We start from the raw sequence: 17,347 nt of genomic DNA, 5'->3' as shown, positions 1-17,347 counted from the left end.
AGAAGAAAATGAAACAATGCAAAGCATTTATTTTCTTTATCATCCCAAGGAAACCAAATGGAAGATGTATGTTGATGTTGACTTAGAGGAAGAGGAAGACAAACCAGTGGTCACTCTGGTGAAAGAGGTAGCAATCACATGTACAAAACCTGCCTTTGGGACTTGTAAACTGCAGCAGGTAAAGTTGTTCTCAATTTTCTTGGGACACACAACAGTTTCACTAAGTAGTTCTATTTTAAAACTCACTCTGTCTGTCTGCCTTGTAAAACGCTTGTACATGAAATTGTGCACAATTATTTCCTTAACCTGACAACCCAAAAAGTCAATTAAAAAAAAATAAATTAACCAATTAGTTAATTATTAAATTAAATTAATAATTATTTTGTTTGGTATCTCGAACAAGGGAAAGAAATTGTAATTGGCTGAGGTGGTGGTATAAGCTGAATTAGTCCCTCTTATAGGTCATTGTTTGAGTCGTAGTGAACACAAACCTGAAAAATAGGACAAGACTATAGATACAATAGATAACTTTACAATCTTCCATGTTCATAAGCTCTTCACTAGCAGAGTGGTTACCATGTTGGCTTGAGAAGCCTGATAAGGCTTGAGCCATGAATTCGAATTCAGGTTGTTCCCCATTTTTGTTTTTACTTATTTCGGATGTTCCTTCAGAGTTGAAGATAATTACTTCCTAGTCCAAACCTCCCGCAGGATGGCGGGGGATGGGAGTGGGCCGGGTTTGAACCCGGGACCATCGATAAGTCCGAACGACAGTCCAGCGTGCAAACTGCACGACCAGGCAGCCATCCACTGCCACATTGTTTACCTTTGTGAATGCTTTTTTATTGCTAGTCTAAATCTGTTACTCATTTAATTCATGACTGATCCAAACTAATTGATACAAGTATGCTTAATATAAGCTTTGTTGTTTTAAAAAGTAGTTCTATTTTCACTAAGTTGTTCTATCTTCACTAAAGCATGTTTACTGATAGTATTATACTCTACTTCTCAATATTTGATAGAGATAGACAGTGTTGAACTCTGTTTTGTATCCTGCAGCCTCCTTTCATAATGAACTCCTGGTATCAAGGCGTGTTTCCAGACATGGCAATTGAATGTGTTGTTACGTATGAGGTAAGTGTATGGTTATTAAATCTGCTCTTATTTGCTTATCATCACCTCATCATTTATTTTACAAGCTGAAATTCTCTGGTTTCAGCCAACTGTTCACAAACCTCATTTCACAAGATTCAAATATGAACTGGACACAGAGAACTCTTCATCTGTCCAGAAATCTGTTCTTCTTACGCTAAAAAGGTAAATATGAAATCCTAATCAAAGTTTGAGAATCATTGGCTGAGACTAGATCAGTCAATAAGAACTGTCATGATTATGATATATAAATCTAGTCATCACTGTTCCGATAAGGACTGCTACTTTATTGATAAGTGCATATAAGTTGAGTAACCACTGTAATTAGGTGGAAATATTTGTTAAGCCACCACTGTAATTAAGCGGAAATATTTGTTAAGCCACCACTGTAATTAAGTGGAAATATTTAGGCAGCCAGTATAATTATGTGGATAGATTTGTTAAGCAGCCACTGTACTGTTGTTAATAGATGTGTCCCAGCCACTCTTCTGTTGTGGATAGATTTATCACAGCAACTGTTCCGTTTCGGAGAGATGTGTCACAGTCATTCTAGTGTTAAGGCTTAACAAAACTAGCAGTTGGTGTGCTGAATTTAGATATGCAAGAAAATGGAATGCTTTTGACTGTGGGTCCCCAAGTTATTTCTACATATAAAATTGTGTTATTTTTATTGAACCTAAAGAAAGTTTCAGCAATTGAATTTCGTGTTGTTATGTTTGATTAGTCAGCATTTATATTATTTATTACTAAATATTGATTTTTTTTTCCAAATAGTTATTGAATGATATGAATCAATTTTTCTAAAGACTAATTATGCTGAATTGGGTCTAGTAGATCAATTTTTGCAATTTGTTAAGATTTGAACAAAAGTCGTTAGTTTCACTCTGAAAATATTTTGTAAATGATTAAAAAGGACACAATTGTCAACAGGTTGTTGCCAGATTCACAAGTTCAGCCAGACGACAGTGTTCTCACTTCTAGCTCAATGCCCACATCACCACAACATAGTTCAGTGTCTTTAGTACCTCATAATGTTAGCTCACCAAACCTTCAAGGGGCTTGGTCCAATGTGTTTAAAAGTGTTCAGCTCCCTCCTAGTAGATCATCTTGTAAGTACTTTCACTTCACTGTTTTTCTTGTTTGTTAAATTCATGTGACTAGGGAGCTCTATAACAGGAACTGAAAAAGTAACTTGACTTTTCAGTTTAAAACTTTAAAAAAATAATGTTATAATCATATTTCTGTGTCATGTTTCTCCTTTTTTTTTTTCTAAATTACATATAATGGACTTCTTAATTGTGAGTCTCTTAGTAAATATTTGTTTTTTGAATAAAGGTAAATCATTTTTATTTACAAAAGTTTTTCAACTGTTTCTTTCAGCTCAGTCCAATGTTTGGGCAAGTATTGTTGCTGGGAAGAAACCAGTAACTAAACCAATTCCTGGAACAGCCAATGTACTCATATCTGATCCATCCACAACTGGTATGGTCAGTCGCAGCTCAAGTGTAATCAGCAGGACATCATCTTCCTTCACAGGTCACTCAGAGTCCAGCTCATCTTTGGTCACTTCGGGTTTGGTGTCAGCTAAATCGTCTTCTGTCTCAAGCGTTAGTAAGGGTGCTCCTGAAGTGAAGTCCAGCAGAGCTGTGACAGTGCAGTTTTCATTGGAGGACAATGAGAGTAGCTCTCAATCTGAAGCAAATAACAGCTCAGAGAGTGGCTTCAGTGAAAAGGGCATTAATCAGTCTAATGCTACAGTGGACAGTGATGGCCCAGAGCCTCCGAATTCATGTGACCTTAACAAAGTGTCCAGCAACCAGTGCATCAATTATCCCTCGTCAGGTAAAAGCCACCAACTGACAGCAGCTACCTCAAAACTACAATCCAATAGCTTTGGTCGTGGCGTGGGAAGGGGAAGAACCAGAGGCAATAATACTTACATCAGAACCGAAGGATATGGAAATACTAAGTACAACACTCTATCCCCCTCTAGATCATATTCCCATTACAAACAGGGCAGGACTGATACAAGCTACCACCAAAGAAAGTTTAATAAACTTGAAGCATTGGAGCATCCCTGGGGAGAGAGAAAAAACAAAACAGGAAGTGAGCCGTTCTCTCAAAAATACCCAAATACTACTTACCAGTATAGGCGGGCGTTCAGTGGTGGCCATACTTCTCCTCTGGGCAGTCAAAGCCAAGAGACAACTGATGAGAGCTCAGACATGACTGTGACATCCAGTATTAAAGAAAAAGATGTTGATGGCTTCCAGTTTGTCCATTCTAAAAAACATCAACAGTACAAAAGAAATAAAGAAACTAGATAGAACCAGTTAAAATTTTAGTTAATGTCAAGCCACTAGTCATTAATCTGATTCCAGACTTGTTGAACCTTATTGTATCTTCCTTCCTGGGACCTCTTTACATAGATGGATGTAGCCTACTGGAAATTTGATAGAACCATCTGTAGCTAATTTATATCCCAACTCACATCCTAGCCCATCTACAGCCCAACTCGGTCCTAGCCCATTTACAACCCAACTCACATCCCAGCCCATTTACAACCCAACTCACACCCCAGCCCATTTACAACCCAACTCAATCCTAGCCCATTTACAACCCAACTCACATCTCAGCTCATTTATAGCCCAACTCACATCCCAGCCCATTTACAACCCATCTCTCTTCCTAGCCTATTTACAACCCAACCTTTGTTCAAGCTCAAATGTTGACTAAAAACATTGAATCGAATGAGATGCTCAAGTATGTTAGAGATATTGACTCTGGTCTAGAACTAGATATGTGAGACATGCCACCTCTCTCTCAATACATAAATATATATATGCTATTTTTTTGTAAAAAATATAGGTATCTGTACTCAGTGATGGATTGCCTAACGTTTAACTACTAAAAAACAATAATAAACGTTAAAATACAAGAAAAGTAATATTTTTTTCCCCACATTAAAAAAGGTCCCGTTACACAGTATATATATATATATATATATATATATATATATATATATATATATATATATTTATATATTGACAGTAAGGAGTATGTATGTATATATGTATGTAAAAAACTGTTTGACCAATCATGATAAAACTTGGCATAAATGTTCCTAAGATCATGTCGGAGACCGTTGTGTATGTTTAATGTCCCTCCCTCAACCGGAGGGTCCTAAAAATAGACAAAAGTACCAAAGTGTACCTTTATTAAAGAACAAAAGTTTTAAACAAATCGGGTAAACCAGATTTCACAACATTTTATATTTGCTAGGAATATGTCAGCTGAATGGGTAAACCCACACTACACACACACTACTTTTAGTTTTGTGGCCAAAAAAAAAAATGTGAAGGGAACATTCTCCATGTTTGACATAGATCTCAATTTTGAATTTTGTGGTTGAATATGAAAATTGATTTAGAACTTGTAATTTTATTTTATTTTTATACTTTTTAAAAAGTGTTTATGTGCATGCTTGCTGGTTGTTTCAAGCATGTATTATAGTTTGCAACTAATATTACTTATAAAATATAAACCAAACAGAACAGTGTGATGTTGTTGTAGAATTGCCTTTCTTTCTAATTTCAAAACTCAAACTCTAATTATTTTTTTTTTACAAATGTTATGTAAGCCTTCATTTTTTGTCTTTCATATTATAATTTAGGATTTTATCATTTTAATTAATTCTTACTGTTGATTTTATACCAGGATGGCTGCCTGGTCGTGCGGTTTGCGCCCTGGACTGTCGTTCGGACTTATCGATGGTCCCAGGTTCAAACCCTGCCCGCTCCCATCCCCCATCGTCCTGCGGGAGGTTTGGACTAGGAAGTAATTATCTTCAACTCTGAAGGAACATCCAAAATAAGTAAAACATTTTACTAACATTTTTACCATCTCAGTTTTAGCGTTGAAAAACCTTCAACATCACTACTGCTCAATTAAATCCAAAAAGGATTTAAACATTTTTAGATTGGACATATTTTTACAGTGGCATAAACCGTGTTTTTTTAGCACATTCACTTACGAAACATTCCTGCTGTTATTTGTGTTTTGTTATTTATTTTGTAAGTGCACATTTTTGTTTTTAAACTTTTATTGTACAGTTTTTAGTTTGTTTATGATTACATCAGGTAGAATGAAAATATTTCATTATCATCCTAGACCTATCTGATTTATGTGATAGCTGGAATCCAGGTTGTATTATTTTGTGAATAGTTTTTAAACATTGCAATGTAGCTTTAATTTTGTCATGAGCTGTGAACCTAATGTAAACTATGTAGAAACCTTGTCTCTCCTTCAATGATTCAATAAGTTGAGAAAAACTGCTTAAGTCGTGGGATATGCTCTTCAGACTTTCATCCCCATGATCCCAAAGTTGAATCCCGACTGCTTCCATCTCTTACCAGTCTGCAGGAGGTTTGGACTACATAATAAATCTTAAGTTCTGAAGGAGTGTCCAAAACTTTTAAAGCGAAACAAAATAAGTTAAAATAATGTTTTAAAGATTTTTATCAATGAGAGAGGGTCATTGCTGTCATGTTAATATAGATGCTGCTGTTATTGAGTTGAAGATCCTTCTCATATCGTGCTCATTCTTTCAAGCATGGTCTCCTTTCTTGTCACATGTCAGGCATGGTCTCCTTTCTTGTCACATGTCAGGCATGGTTCCTCCTTCACAACTGTTTAAAATGTTATTTCAATGAACATATTTAATGACACAAAAGCAAGCAATATACAGTAGATTCACAACACCTGGCCTGGCTTGTAAGTATTCACTAACACCAGTACCTAGCTGTGGTCAGTCATTGTTGTGTATTAACTCTTTAGCAGTTACCTGCAGTATTTTGGGTCTAAATAATCATGACATGCTGAAAACCATGAATAACCTCAATATCATTTCATGTGAAGAGAGATAGTAGGAATTGTTTTGCACCTGGAATGTCAAAGCTCATGCTCCAAAAAGTTTCTGCTGTATAATTAGAAATAGTGTCAAAAATAATCTAAGCCTGATTAAGTTCAAGAGTCCCTCAAGACCACATTGTGTCATTGTCATTGGTTAATATGCATGACTAAATGCATGACGCGTAGGACGTAATCATCTTCTTTTTTGAAGTAACGTCTGTATTATATAAGATAAGATAAGATGTGATCAAAGGAAGAACCACATCCCATTGAACTTTTTGTTTTCTTGAACTGCTTGCTGATTGAACTTTTGTTTTCTTGAACTGCTTGCTGATTGAACTTTTGTTTTCTTGAACTGCTTGCTGATTGAACTTTTGTTTTCTTGAACTGCTTGCTGATTGAACTTTTGTTTTCTTGAACTGCTTGCTGATTGAACTTTTGTTTTCTTGAACTGCTTGCTGATTGAACTTTTGTTTTCTTGAACTGCTTGCTGATTGAACTTTTGTTTTCTTGAACTGCTTGCTGATTGAACTTTTGTTTTCTTGAACTGCTTGCTGATTGAACTTTTGTTTTCTTGAACTGCTTGCTGATTGAACTTTTGTTTTCTTGAACTGCTTGCTGATTGAACTTTTGTTTTCTTGAACTGCTTGCTGATTGAACTTTTGTTTTCTTGAACTGCTTGCTGATTGAACTTTTGTTTTCTTGAACTGCTTGCTGATTGAACTTTTGTTTTCTTGAACTGCTTGCTGATAGAACTTTTGTTTTCTTGAACTGCTTGCTGATTGAACTTTTGTTTTCTTGAACTGCTTGCTGATTGAACTTTTGTTTTCTTGAACTGCTTGCTGATTGAACTTTTTTTTTAGTATTGAATGGGACATTTTCAGCTTTGATTTCAAAGCTCCAAAGATCCCAATGTTTGTGAAAATATGGATAGCACTAATAACTTTACAGCTGTTTTATTAATGCTGTTAGAACTGTCTGACTCTCACACAGAATGTAATGAGAGATTGAAACTTAAACATGTCCAACCTTTTTTTTTTATTATTATTATCATTACATATTATCATTTTGAATATTTTTCTTTTTGTTTAATTATATTGTATTTAATGACACCTCTATTTTGGCTGCAGACAAAACCAGTATTGTGGTAAAATTCTGTCCAAATAAGTTTTTATACTTCTTTTGGTTCATTTTTTTTAGGTTAGTGACTATTGGACATGAGGGTAAACAGAAAGCAAAGAATTTCTCACATTTCTGGCTATGAAATAATTTTAAAAAAAAAATGTCAATAAAGTTAAACATTTATTAAAACAGAACAATATTATGTGAATTCTAGAACTATTTGATTTCTTTAGCTATTAAAACATACAACATTCATTGGAGTTCTAGAACTATCTGAGTTCAAGAACTATGGTAATTCCCTTGGTTATTAAAATATAGAACATTCTTCATTAAAACATTGAACATTCATGCACGCTTTAAGAATAATGGTTGCAATTGACACTATTGACATGATGTTTTTGATCAACTTTGTGAGTTGTTGTTTTTTTAATCATATGTTCCTATAAAAGTATGTTTCTATTACTAAAGGACTGATACTATTTATTATGCATACAAAACAAATTGTGATATTTTTACAACTGACATTGCCATTGGTTAAATGTTTATTTTTTATTAATGCATTTCTTTGTTCAATGATTGATGAAGTGTTACAGATAGTCTATTAGTATGGCAGAACTGGCAGCTAGGTATTACAGTATTTCTATTTTAAAGAAGAACAGGCAGCATAAGACAACAGTTTGTCTACTGGTATCAGTGAGTGGCAGCTAAGGACTACAGTTTGTCTACTGGCATCAGTGAGAACTGGCAGCTAAGGACTACAGTACTGGAAGGGGAGAACTGGCGGTTAAGTTAGTGATTGCCTAGCCCTAGGATTTAAAATGAAATTAATAAAAACTACCAGGATGGCTAGAACCATTTTGTCTCCTAGTTTTTGGGTGTGTGTGTATCATTGTTTAGTCCTAGGCCTACTGCATTATATTCATTTCCCCATCACTTAGTGGAGATATTTATATATTAAAATAAAATGCCGATAAACTGTTGCCTCTAGCATTCAATAACATGGATGTTTCTGACCTAAGATATGTGAATGATAACGGCCCAAGGCTTTTATTCAGGTGTTGTAGGCCTAAATCAAAGTAATAATTTATATATTGATGTCAACAAACATAATGTAGGCTCAAGGTGCAAAAATAACATGTCTTAATGTTCTTCTTGAATGTAGCATGCAAGTAACATTTGAGGAGTAAACATGGCACCACTAGAATCGTTGAGTCCAGTGAGCGCAGGGCTCTCTGATGGACATATGGAATGAGCCTATCAGAAGTGGAAATAAAAGGAATTGTTGTTAAAAATATTGTTACGTCTCTCCTACTATCCAGGCTCTCTTCAAACTGCACCACACGACACAACGAACTTAAAGAACCTCACAACTCAGGGCTCCAAAGTAACAGTAGCAATTTAATTTCAAATACATTAGAACACTGTACAGTTGGCAACAATATTACACTAACTGTCCAAAAACCTAGCCTTGCTCCGCCTTACTTCACACACCGTACTGTTTCTAACTTTGATTCGTACTGGTCACATTGCGAGGTGACGTAAAGTGAAGTCTTTCTGACACACTCGCTCTTATATAGTGTCTCTACTGGTCTTCTAGAATCGGATGGAACGTTCTTGACCACTCAGAATGATCACAATCGCCGTGACTTGCGTGCGTAATATTTACACACAGGTCGTTGCCGAACTGGCGTGTACTGTCACTGGTTACAGTTGACCACTCGTCCTGCGCTGGACTGTGGCGATTAGGGTAGGCTAAGAACACATACAGCACCACCCCCATCTGTGTCTTCACCAGGTTTATAACAATATATATAGTTAGACGTATTCCTGTAGACTTCTGAGCTAGTTTTCTGGTCGTTTTCACGCTCGATAAACCTGTCACATTCACTGATCAGTTTAGGAGTTTCTAATTCTCTTTCCGTCATTATACAGAGTTGGCGGAATAAATCGCTCCCCATGCCTACAAAAATCAATGCCTACCAAGCAGTGGTTTTCTCAACTCTTCTATGTGGATCGGAGACATGGGTATTATACAGAAAGCAACTAAGACTACTTGAACGCTTTCACCAAAGATGCTTGCGTGCCGTTATGGACATCCGGTGGCCAGACTGAACACTACAAACAACGATGTCCTTGCGAACGAAGGTAAGGACAGTGTAGACTAAACTATAGAGGGACTTCTTATGGTCCGACAGTTACGCTGGTCAGGGCATGTATCACGTACGGGGGACGAATGTATGCCAAAATCAGTCTTTTCTGTGAGATGAACAGAGGTGCCCCACGGAAATGCTTTAAAGGCTAGGCGCCAACTTGCTTGAACTGACATAGATGAGACGGGGTACACATTTGAGACCAAAAGACGTAAACGGCGGAAAGAAAATCTTAATCGACCACCGGCGGATAATGGTTATGCTTGCTCGGGATGTGGCAAAATATGTAGGTTACAGCTGGGTCTGCGTAGCTACGTGAAATACTACATTCCTCATTAATCCTCGGCAGCGGATTTTCTTTTGGTCTCAAATGTGTATCCCGAGGCCTTTGTGATCTACTTGCTAGAGTAAGCACATATATATAGTTCTGTGATTTTTAAGCTTTTTTTTTTTTCAATGGTGTGCACTTCGGGAATTCCCTGTATCTACAGACAATCTAAAACTTACACTAACGGTTACGTCTATGTAGCCACGTCAACAGCGCAGACAGACCACATGAAAATATTCACATTGTTTTGAGGCTAAAATATAGATCTAAAATCTACATCTAAGTAATAATCGAACGAAATACATCAACAAATACAATTGAACAAAGGTATTTTTTAACAAAATCTAACAAGTGAACACATTAGGCCCAATTTAATATTAACTAAAGCCGGGGTTATTGTTGATCTAGGTTTTTGAACCAGCCTAAGTTAATTAAGATTTTCACGATACAATGGCGGTAAATGAACTTACCTGTTGCCAACTATAGATTATAGATCTATTCTAGATCTAGATTTAAAAAAACAACAGCAACTGAGCTATAATATTATTAACACTATCTCAATGCATGATAACTGATGTTCTCATCAACTTTCTTTTATTACCGGGAGTTTCCTACCCGTTTTTTTTTAAAAGTTTTAATTCATGGAATGAAAGTCTTAATCTAGATCTATTATATATTAACTATATAATTATTATTATAGCTTTTATATAGCGCTACTTTCATGCTTATAGCATGCTCAGAGCGCTTTTGGTCCAATCTCATTTGTGGACCAGTGGGGGGGGGGGGGGGTAGGAGGTGGTATCTAGAAGTTGGTTTTCCGTGCTGCCTTTAGGCGCTCAGTAAACACAACTTTGCCGAGTCGGGTGTCGAACCTCGCTTCTAGGTAGCCAAGCTAAGTTCAAGCGCACTTGGCCTCTCGACCACGCTTCCCACCAATATAGTAATATACTTATTATACACAGTCTACTTCCATTCTATTGGAAATAGTGTGCGATGTTAAAAAGCTAAAAAGTGAACACAAATGTTCATATAACATTTAGATTTAATCTTTGTTGTTCATTTTTTTCTTTTTCTTTTTTTTTGGCGATGTAATCTGTGTTTGCAGTGAAATTTAATTTATTGCCTAAGACAGTTTAGAGGTTCTTAAGCGTTTGAACTATTCCAATGCTTTCTCCATCATTTTCTTTCTTTTCCTATCAGAGGTCAATAATAATTTCTTTTGAATTTAAGACATTCAATACAAAAAATTTGAAATAGTAGATCTATATAAAATGTACAACAATAGCGATGTCACGGCCCCTTGAAACACTCCTGTTTTAATTATACCTGCGTTAGCGATTGTGCTGTTCACCCTTACTCTCTGTGGTCTTTGTGTCAAGAATTCATTAGCCCATAGAATTATAGATGGTGTCAAGAATTCATTAGCCCATAGAATTATAGATGGACTTTTTTAATTTTTTAAATTAAGGATGTGGATTTGTATTGTGTTGAAGGCGGAGGACAAGTCAATGAAAAACAATCTTGTGTGAATCTTGGTGTTTGTAAATAGAATGTCTAGTATAACATCATCTACACCTTTTCCAATTTGGTATGCAAATTGTAACGTGTATTAGAAATAACTTACTAGAAATGCAATTCAATTAAAAAATTGTGACTAGTTTTTCTAAACATTTAGATAGAAATGATGTCTAGGATACAATTCTATAGTCGCTCTATTCTATTGGTTTGACAACCTTTAGTACAGGTATACTTACATACGTATGGTCTCTCGTTGTGGATTAACGAAGTTTTGAAAATGTCTCCAAAAGGTTTAGTCCGTTATTTTGCACATTTTTTTTTTAAAGATTCAGAGATGTAGGTCTGCAGCATCTTTCCAGTTGGTGTCTACTGCCTTAGGCCCATCGTAAATAAGGTTACCAGACGTCCGGAGATCTTGTCCTCCTTATTCCTTCAGAGTTGAAGATAATTTACTTCCCAGTCCGAACCTCCCGCAGGACGACAGGGGATGGGAGAGGGCACATTTGAACCCGGGACTATCGAGATGTCCGAACGACAGCCCAGCGCGCAAACCGCACGATCAGGCAGCCATCCATTTTTGAGGTCATGCTTTACGCCCGGCAGAAATTGGCCTAATTAAAAAAAAAATGTCCTGCTTTTACAATGTTGTAAACTTCAATCTAATGTTATTTAGCAGTTCTTGATCACTTCTGATTTGTACATAAACTAAACGTATGCATAAAAGTACAAACCTTTTATTATTTGTCAATTTGTGTTGACATGGTTTTCAATAGAAGACTTAGTCTGGAGGCTTCTTCTAATGACCTGCTTTGTCTAATGATCTTTCTCGACCCCCTCCCCCCCAATGTTTTCCCTCCTTGTGTCACAGACCATAGTAATCCTTTTACCATATTGTATTCAACTTCATACACAAGTATTTTGCTCTTAAACTTAGTGACAAAACTGTGCATAAGAATGTCTGGCAATTAATTTTTTTAGTATCACGTTGCGCCAAAGAGGCAGATTTCTTGGTCCGTAAGCTAGAACAAATTCATACAAGTTATCCCTCTTCCCTTGTGCCATTAGAGAATGGAATGGGTTGCCTGAATCAGCCAGGAAAACCACGACTTAATAGAGTTTAAGTCATCGATTAACATATATGACTAGATTGATACATGAAATGTGTAGGACGTAATTATCTTTTTTTTTTTTTGAAGTAACGTCTGTAATCTATAAGATAAGAAAGAAAATGTTACTTTTATAATTTCTTATAAACCCAGACAGTGCGAACTGTGGTCGAGGTTTCAGTACATTATTCGGTTGCTTATTCATCTGCTCAGAGCGACTTGATCCTTGCACTGCAACAGATCGAACATTTGCCGAAATTCTCTCATTGTCGTAACAAATCTAGCTATCTTCAGATGCTGCATCAGAACACTGACCGTCAAAAGTTTCTCCCATGCGCTCCATAAGAAAACCACTGACCTAAACACAGCTATCTCTATGTTTTCTGTTTAGATCACATCTCTCTCTCTCTCTCTTTGTTCTCCTTAAAAAAATCTAACCCTCAAGATTACTTACTGAAGGAATCCTCTCTTCCTCCCCACCCTCTCTTTCTCTCTCTTGTTCTTCTTAAAAAAAATCTAACCCTCCAGACTGTCTACATACATGCCCTCTCTCTCTCCATCTCAAGTTCTTCTTAAGATCACCCATTATGTTTCTTATTCTGTTAGACTCTAACATGAATATTCAATTTTATTTCAGATACTAGTTGTTTGATACAGAAAACTCTGAAGCTTCACACTTATTAAAATATTTTTTTTGAAAAGAGAAACTGGTTTCTACTACTACATGTTCCATTCTTGACGTTTTACTGTGCCAGGTTATACATAGTCTTTGGAAGGCCAAGTCTTGGTGACAAATAGAAGGTCGTCTTGATTTTAGCCTATACAAAGAATGAATGTCAACATGACACTAGAGCTCACCTCCTGAATCTCAATTAGTGATGGTATCACTCTTAATTCACCGTTATGGCGGAATCTGACAAAAATTCCATCTCAGTAACAATTTCGAAAATCTCCAGCGTTGAACCAGACATTCTGAATAGTGTACACAAAACTGATGGACTCGATGGAGAATTACAAAATGCAGGTATCCTGCATGATACCCGTACTCCCAGGCGATACTGGAGCAGAGAGCTTTTAATGAGCAAAGTGGATGGACAAAGAAGTACTGCGAACATAACGCTCGACGCGGGGAGACTCAAACGAGATTTGAGTACTGCGAACGCAGATAAACCCAAGCGAGACTTGAGTACTGCGAACGCGGATAAACTCAAGCGAGACTTGAGTACTGTGAACGTGCATAAACTTAATAGAGATTTGAGTACTGCGAACGCAGATAAACCCAAGCGAGACTTGAGTACTGCGAACGCAGATAAACCCAAGCGAGACTTGAGTACTGTGAACGTGGATAAACTCAAGCGAGACTTGAGTACTGCGAACGCAGATAAACCCAAGCGAAACTTGAGTACTGTGAACGTGGATAAACTCAAGCGAGACTTGAGTACTGCGAACGCAGATAAACCCAAGCGAGACCTGAGTACTGCGAACGCGGATAAACTCAAGCGAGATTTGAGTACTGCGAGCGCGGATAAACTCAAGCGAGACCTGAGTACTGCGAACTGGGATAAACTCAAGCGAAACTTGTGTACTGCGAACGCGGATAAACTCAAGCGAGACTTGAGCAGCAGTTCGAAGATAAAGCACATAAACAATGGGCCCAAAGAGTTCAAATCCATGACCACAAACAGCATCTTCAGCCCTAGTGAATCTTCAGGTACTGGAAGTTTAACCGACTCAGATAATTGGGACTCTTTAAGCTCCGTCTCTTCCACAAGCCCTTGCACCCCCAGCTCATTCAAGTGTGAAATGTGCCATCGTCTGTCTCTGAAGCAGATTAAGCTCAAGGAGCGTCACCAGGCTCTACTCAAAAAGCTAAAGGCCCACAAAAAAACATCACATCGTGTTACTGAGTCAGATTCGGATGCGCCACTCATAGCAAAGTCTCAATCTGTTTGCAGCAGAACCAAGTTGCTTAGTCCCAGCAATGAGGCAGCCAAGGGTTTTAACAGCGCGTCCAAGTGTAACATACCGTTTTTTGAGAACGCAAAGGACATTTCCTTCACGCCAAAGCCTACAGTCAGAAGGTTAGTCGGGAAAGAAGCCAAGCGTATTGGGACGAAGCTGGACAGTTCCAACATACAATATATTCTAAGTGATGATTCACATTAACTCTGCCCATGACATTTAAAGGCAGAGATCTGCCCATGACATTTAAAGGCAGAGAAACTTTGGCTATCACTATCATATTGACTTGCTCAATTAATATATAAAGCATTGTAGTGTAACATCATACTATTGTCTAACATCATCTGGAAACAAAAACTAAAATATCAACCCAGTCTTGCTTTTTGTCGCATTTTTCCAGCGTTTGATTTGTTTTTGTGAGTTGTGACCATACTTTTGGTTGATGTTTTCCTTTATATTTTAGAAATATGTCACACTATAATGACTCTCCACTCATAGCAGTTATCTACAGAAAATGGCTGATAGAATTTAGTCTGATTTATGTTTGTCAGATATTTATAATCCGCTAAACAGAAAACATTTCTCAGCTGGTAATTCAAGTCACTAGAAATAGCACAGTTTGAGTTTGAAACCAGGTCTCATTATTGTAGCCTTTATCTCAATCCAAGCAGTTCCAATAGATTCAGATTGATTTGTGACGCAGAGTTTGTGGTAAGTTCTAAACTCTAGTGGACCAGCTTAATTTATCCTGCACATAGCTTTGTCTCGATGCACTATAATCTTTGGTTGCAGCATTACACACTGACACAATAGTGGCCAAAGGAACTAGAATTAGCCTACATGCACTACTGTAAAGATTTTTTTTTAGTAACAAATATAATAACATACGACCTGAACACAAACAATCAGCATTGAATTAAATCAACAATTTGATCACATTACGAATCATCAATAATAAATATGTCGCTAAAAAACAAGCAACTTTGTTTTACGAGAAAAAAGAAACACCTCTAAGGTGTGGGTTCATTCTCCTAGTTGAAAGATACGAAATAATGTCAGTTTTGTTTTTAATGGAACGACACACACACATAAAATCATTTTCGGATTATTAGTAATTTGAGGGCCTGGGCTTGCTTCTACCCTCTTCAAACGTACATGTCAAGTGCACCTTATAATGTAAAAATAAATTTAAAGCATGTCTAATTTGTGGCACCGAATGCCCAGATACTTGATCTTGTAAGTTGTATTTTTAGGATAAAATTTCACCTCACCCCAACACCAAAATTACAATTGTTTTTCCTTTTTTTTTTTTCTTTTATTGGTTTGTAGCAAATGTTTCCAAAGACATGACTTTAAAAAAAATTGATTTATGTTTTGCGTTTTTTTTTGTTTTTTTTTTCACAAAGCTAATATCAACTCAATCTGTCTGTCTGTCTGTCTGGTAAAAAGTTTGTACACGTTATTTTTCCGACACCCAATCTCGAAATTAAGCATAATTATTTCTTTTACCTGCCAAAACAAGAATCAATAAAAAAAAATATTAACCAATTAGTTAAATAACTATTGGTAATTAATTGTTTTGTATCTCGAACAAGGAAAAGAAATAGTACTTGACTGAAATGGTGGTATGAGCTGAATTAGTCCCCTTTATAGGTCGCCGCTCTAAATTAAAACAAACAACATATAACTAACATTACAATCTTCTCCAGTCATAAGTACCTCGCTAGCAGAGTTCCCCCTCCCCTCCTTTTTAATTTTTTTTTTAACCAATTACGGTAAAATCAACCCAGATAACCCTTTCTTTCTCTCCCACCCCCCCCTCCCATTTTTCAAGCTGGTCCAGATAAGTGATAGGATCAAAGCGTAGTGAGAAATCTAAAAGCATAAAATAGCACTAAAGTAAAACAATTTGTAAAAATATTATTAAATTCACATATTTATTGTTGTTGGTCTAGATCTATTACAGATTTAATGACATGAGTGATCCAAACTAACTGATACAATTACACTTCGTATGACATTTTTTATGTTTTTTCTTGTTTAATTTGGGGGATCTTCTTAACTACCACAAGAACACAGACTTGTAAAAAAAAAATATAGAAAAACAACAACGAATAAATATTTTTATAACCATTTTGTTATCATGAGAAGATCAGAAAGAAAAAAGAGTGAGAGAATGCAAAAACGAAAGAAAGAAAAAAAAGAAAGAAAAAAACTAAAGAAAAAGACATTAAGATGGATAGAGAGATAGATAGATAGATAGATAGATAGATAGATAGATAGATAGATAGATAGATAGATAGATAAATTTAAACAGACTCTCTGGACTATTTATCTCCTTTCAGTGCGACCTTCTCCTATGCCACTATCTTCTACTCTCCTATGCCACTATCTTCTATTCTTCTATGCCACTATCTTCTATGCCCCTATCTTCTATTCTTCTATGCCACTATCTTCTATGCCACTATCTTTTATTCTTCTATGCCACTATCTTCTATGCCACTATCTTCTATTCTTCTATGCCACTATCTTCTATTCTTCTATGCCACTATCTTCTATGCCACTATCTTCTATGCCACTATCTTCTATGCCACTATCTTCTATGCCACTATCTTTTATTCTTCTATGCCACTATCTTCTATGCCACTATCTTCTATTCTTCTATGCCACTATCTTCTATGCCACTATCTTCTATGCCACTATCTTCTATTCTTCTATGCCACTATCTTCTATGCCCCTATCTTCTATTCTTCTATGCCACTATCTTCTATGCCACTATCTTCTATTCTTCTATGCCATTATCTTCTATGCCACTATCTTCTATGCCACTATCTTCTATGCCACTATCTTCTATGCCACTATCTTCTATGCCACTATCTTCTATGCCACTATCTTCTATTCTTCTATGCCACTATCTTCTATGCCCCTATCTTCTATTCTTCTATGCCACTATCTTCTATACCCCTATCTTCTATTCTTCTAAGCCACTATCTTCTATGCCACTTTCTTCTATTCTTCTATGCCACTATCTTCTATTCTTCTATGCCACTATCTTCTATGCCACTATCTTCTATTCTTCTAGGCCACTATCTTCTATG

The 17,347-nt window shown here is 36.5% G+C and overlaps 2 protein-coding genes across 3 annotated transcripts in view; both read left to right on the top strand.

Annotated features, from left to right (window-relative positions):
* Nucleotides 1–8,038, top strand: part of LOC106077250 (mitogen-activated protein kinase kinase kinase 20-like) — a 33,364-nt gene extending 25,326 nt beyond the window's left edge. For both annotated transcript variants that reach the window (XM_056018039.1, XM_056018038.1), the window contains exons 18-22: nt 50–178; nt 1,060–1,134; nt 1,220–1,317; nt 2,083–2,261; nt 2,533–8,038. In XM_056018039.1, coding sequence (XP_055874014.1) covers nt 50–178; nt 1,060–1,134; nt 1,220–1,317; nt 2,083–2,261; nt 2,533–3,479 — 1,428 coding nt within the window. In that variant the 3' untranslated portion in view covers nt 3,480–8,038. The remainder of the gene's footprint in view (nt 1–49; nt 179–1,059; nt 1,135–1,219; nt 1,318–2,082; nt 2,262–2,532) is intronic.
* Nucleotides 8,039–9,830: 1,792 nt separating this feature from the next.
* Nucleotides 9,831–14,618, top strand: LOC106075041 (uncharacterized). Its single transcript, XM_013235964.2, has 2 exons — nt 9,831–9,990; nt 12,925–14,618. Exon 2 carries the CDS (start codon nt 13,191–13,193, stop codon nt 14,451–14,453), a length of 1,263 nt encoding a protein of 420 aa, XP_013091418.2. The 5' UTR covers nt 9,831–9,990; nt 12,925–13,190; the 3' UTR covers nt 14,454–14,618.
* Nucleotides 14,619–17,347: the final 2,729 nt, after the last annotated feature.

Source organism: Biomphalaria glabrata, chromosome 1 (genome assembly GCF_947242115.1).
Source record: "Biomphalaria glabrata chromosome 1, xgBioGlab47.1, whole genome shotgun sequence".
NCBI classification, from domain to species: Eukaryota; Metazoa; Mollusca; class Gastropoda; family Planorbidae; genus Biomphalaria; species Biomphalaria glabrata.
This window is presented reverse-complemented; position numbering and strand designations above follow the sequence as displayed.

Excerpts from the sequence above, each read along its gene's own strand:
- LOC106075041 (XM_013235964.2), top strand. The coding sequence starts at position 13,191 with ATGGCGGAATCTGACAAAAATTCCATCTCAGTAACAATTTCGAAAATC.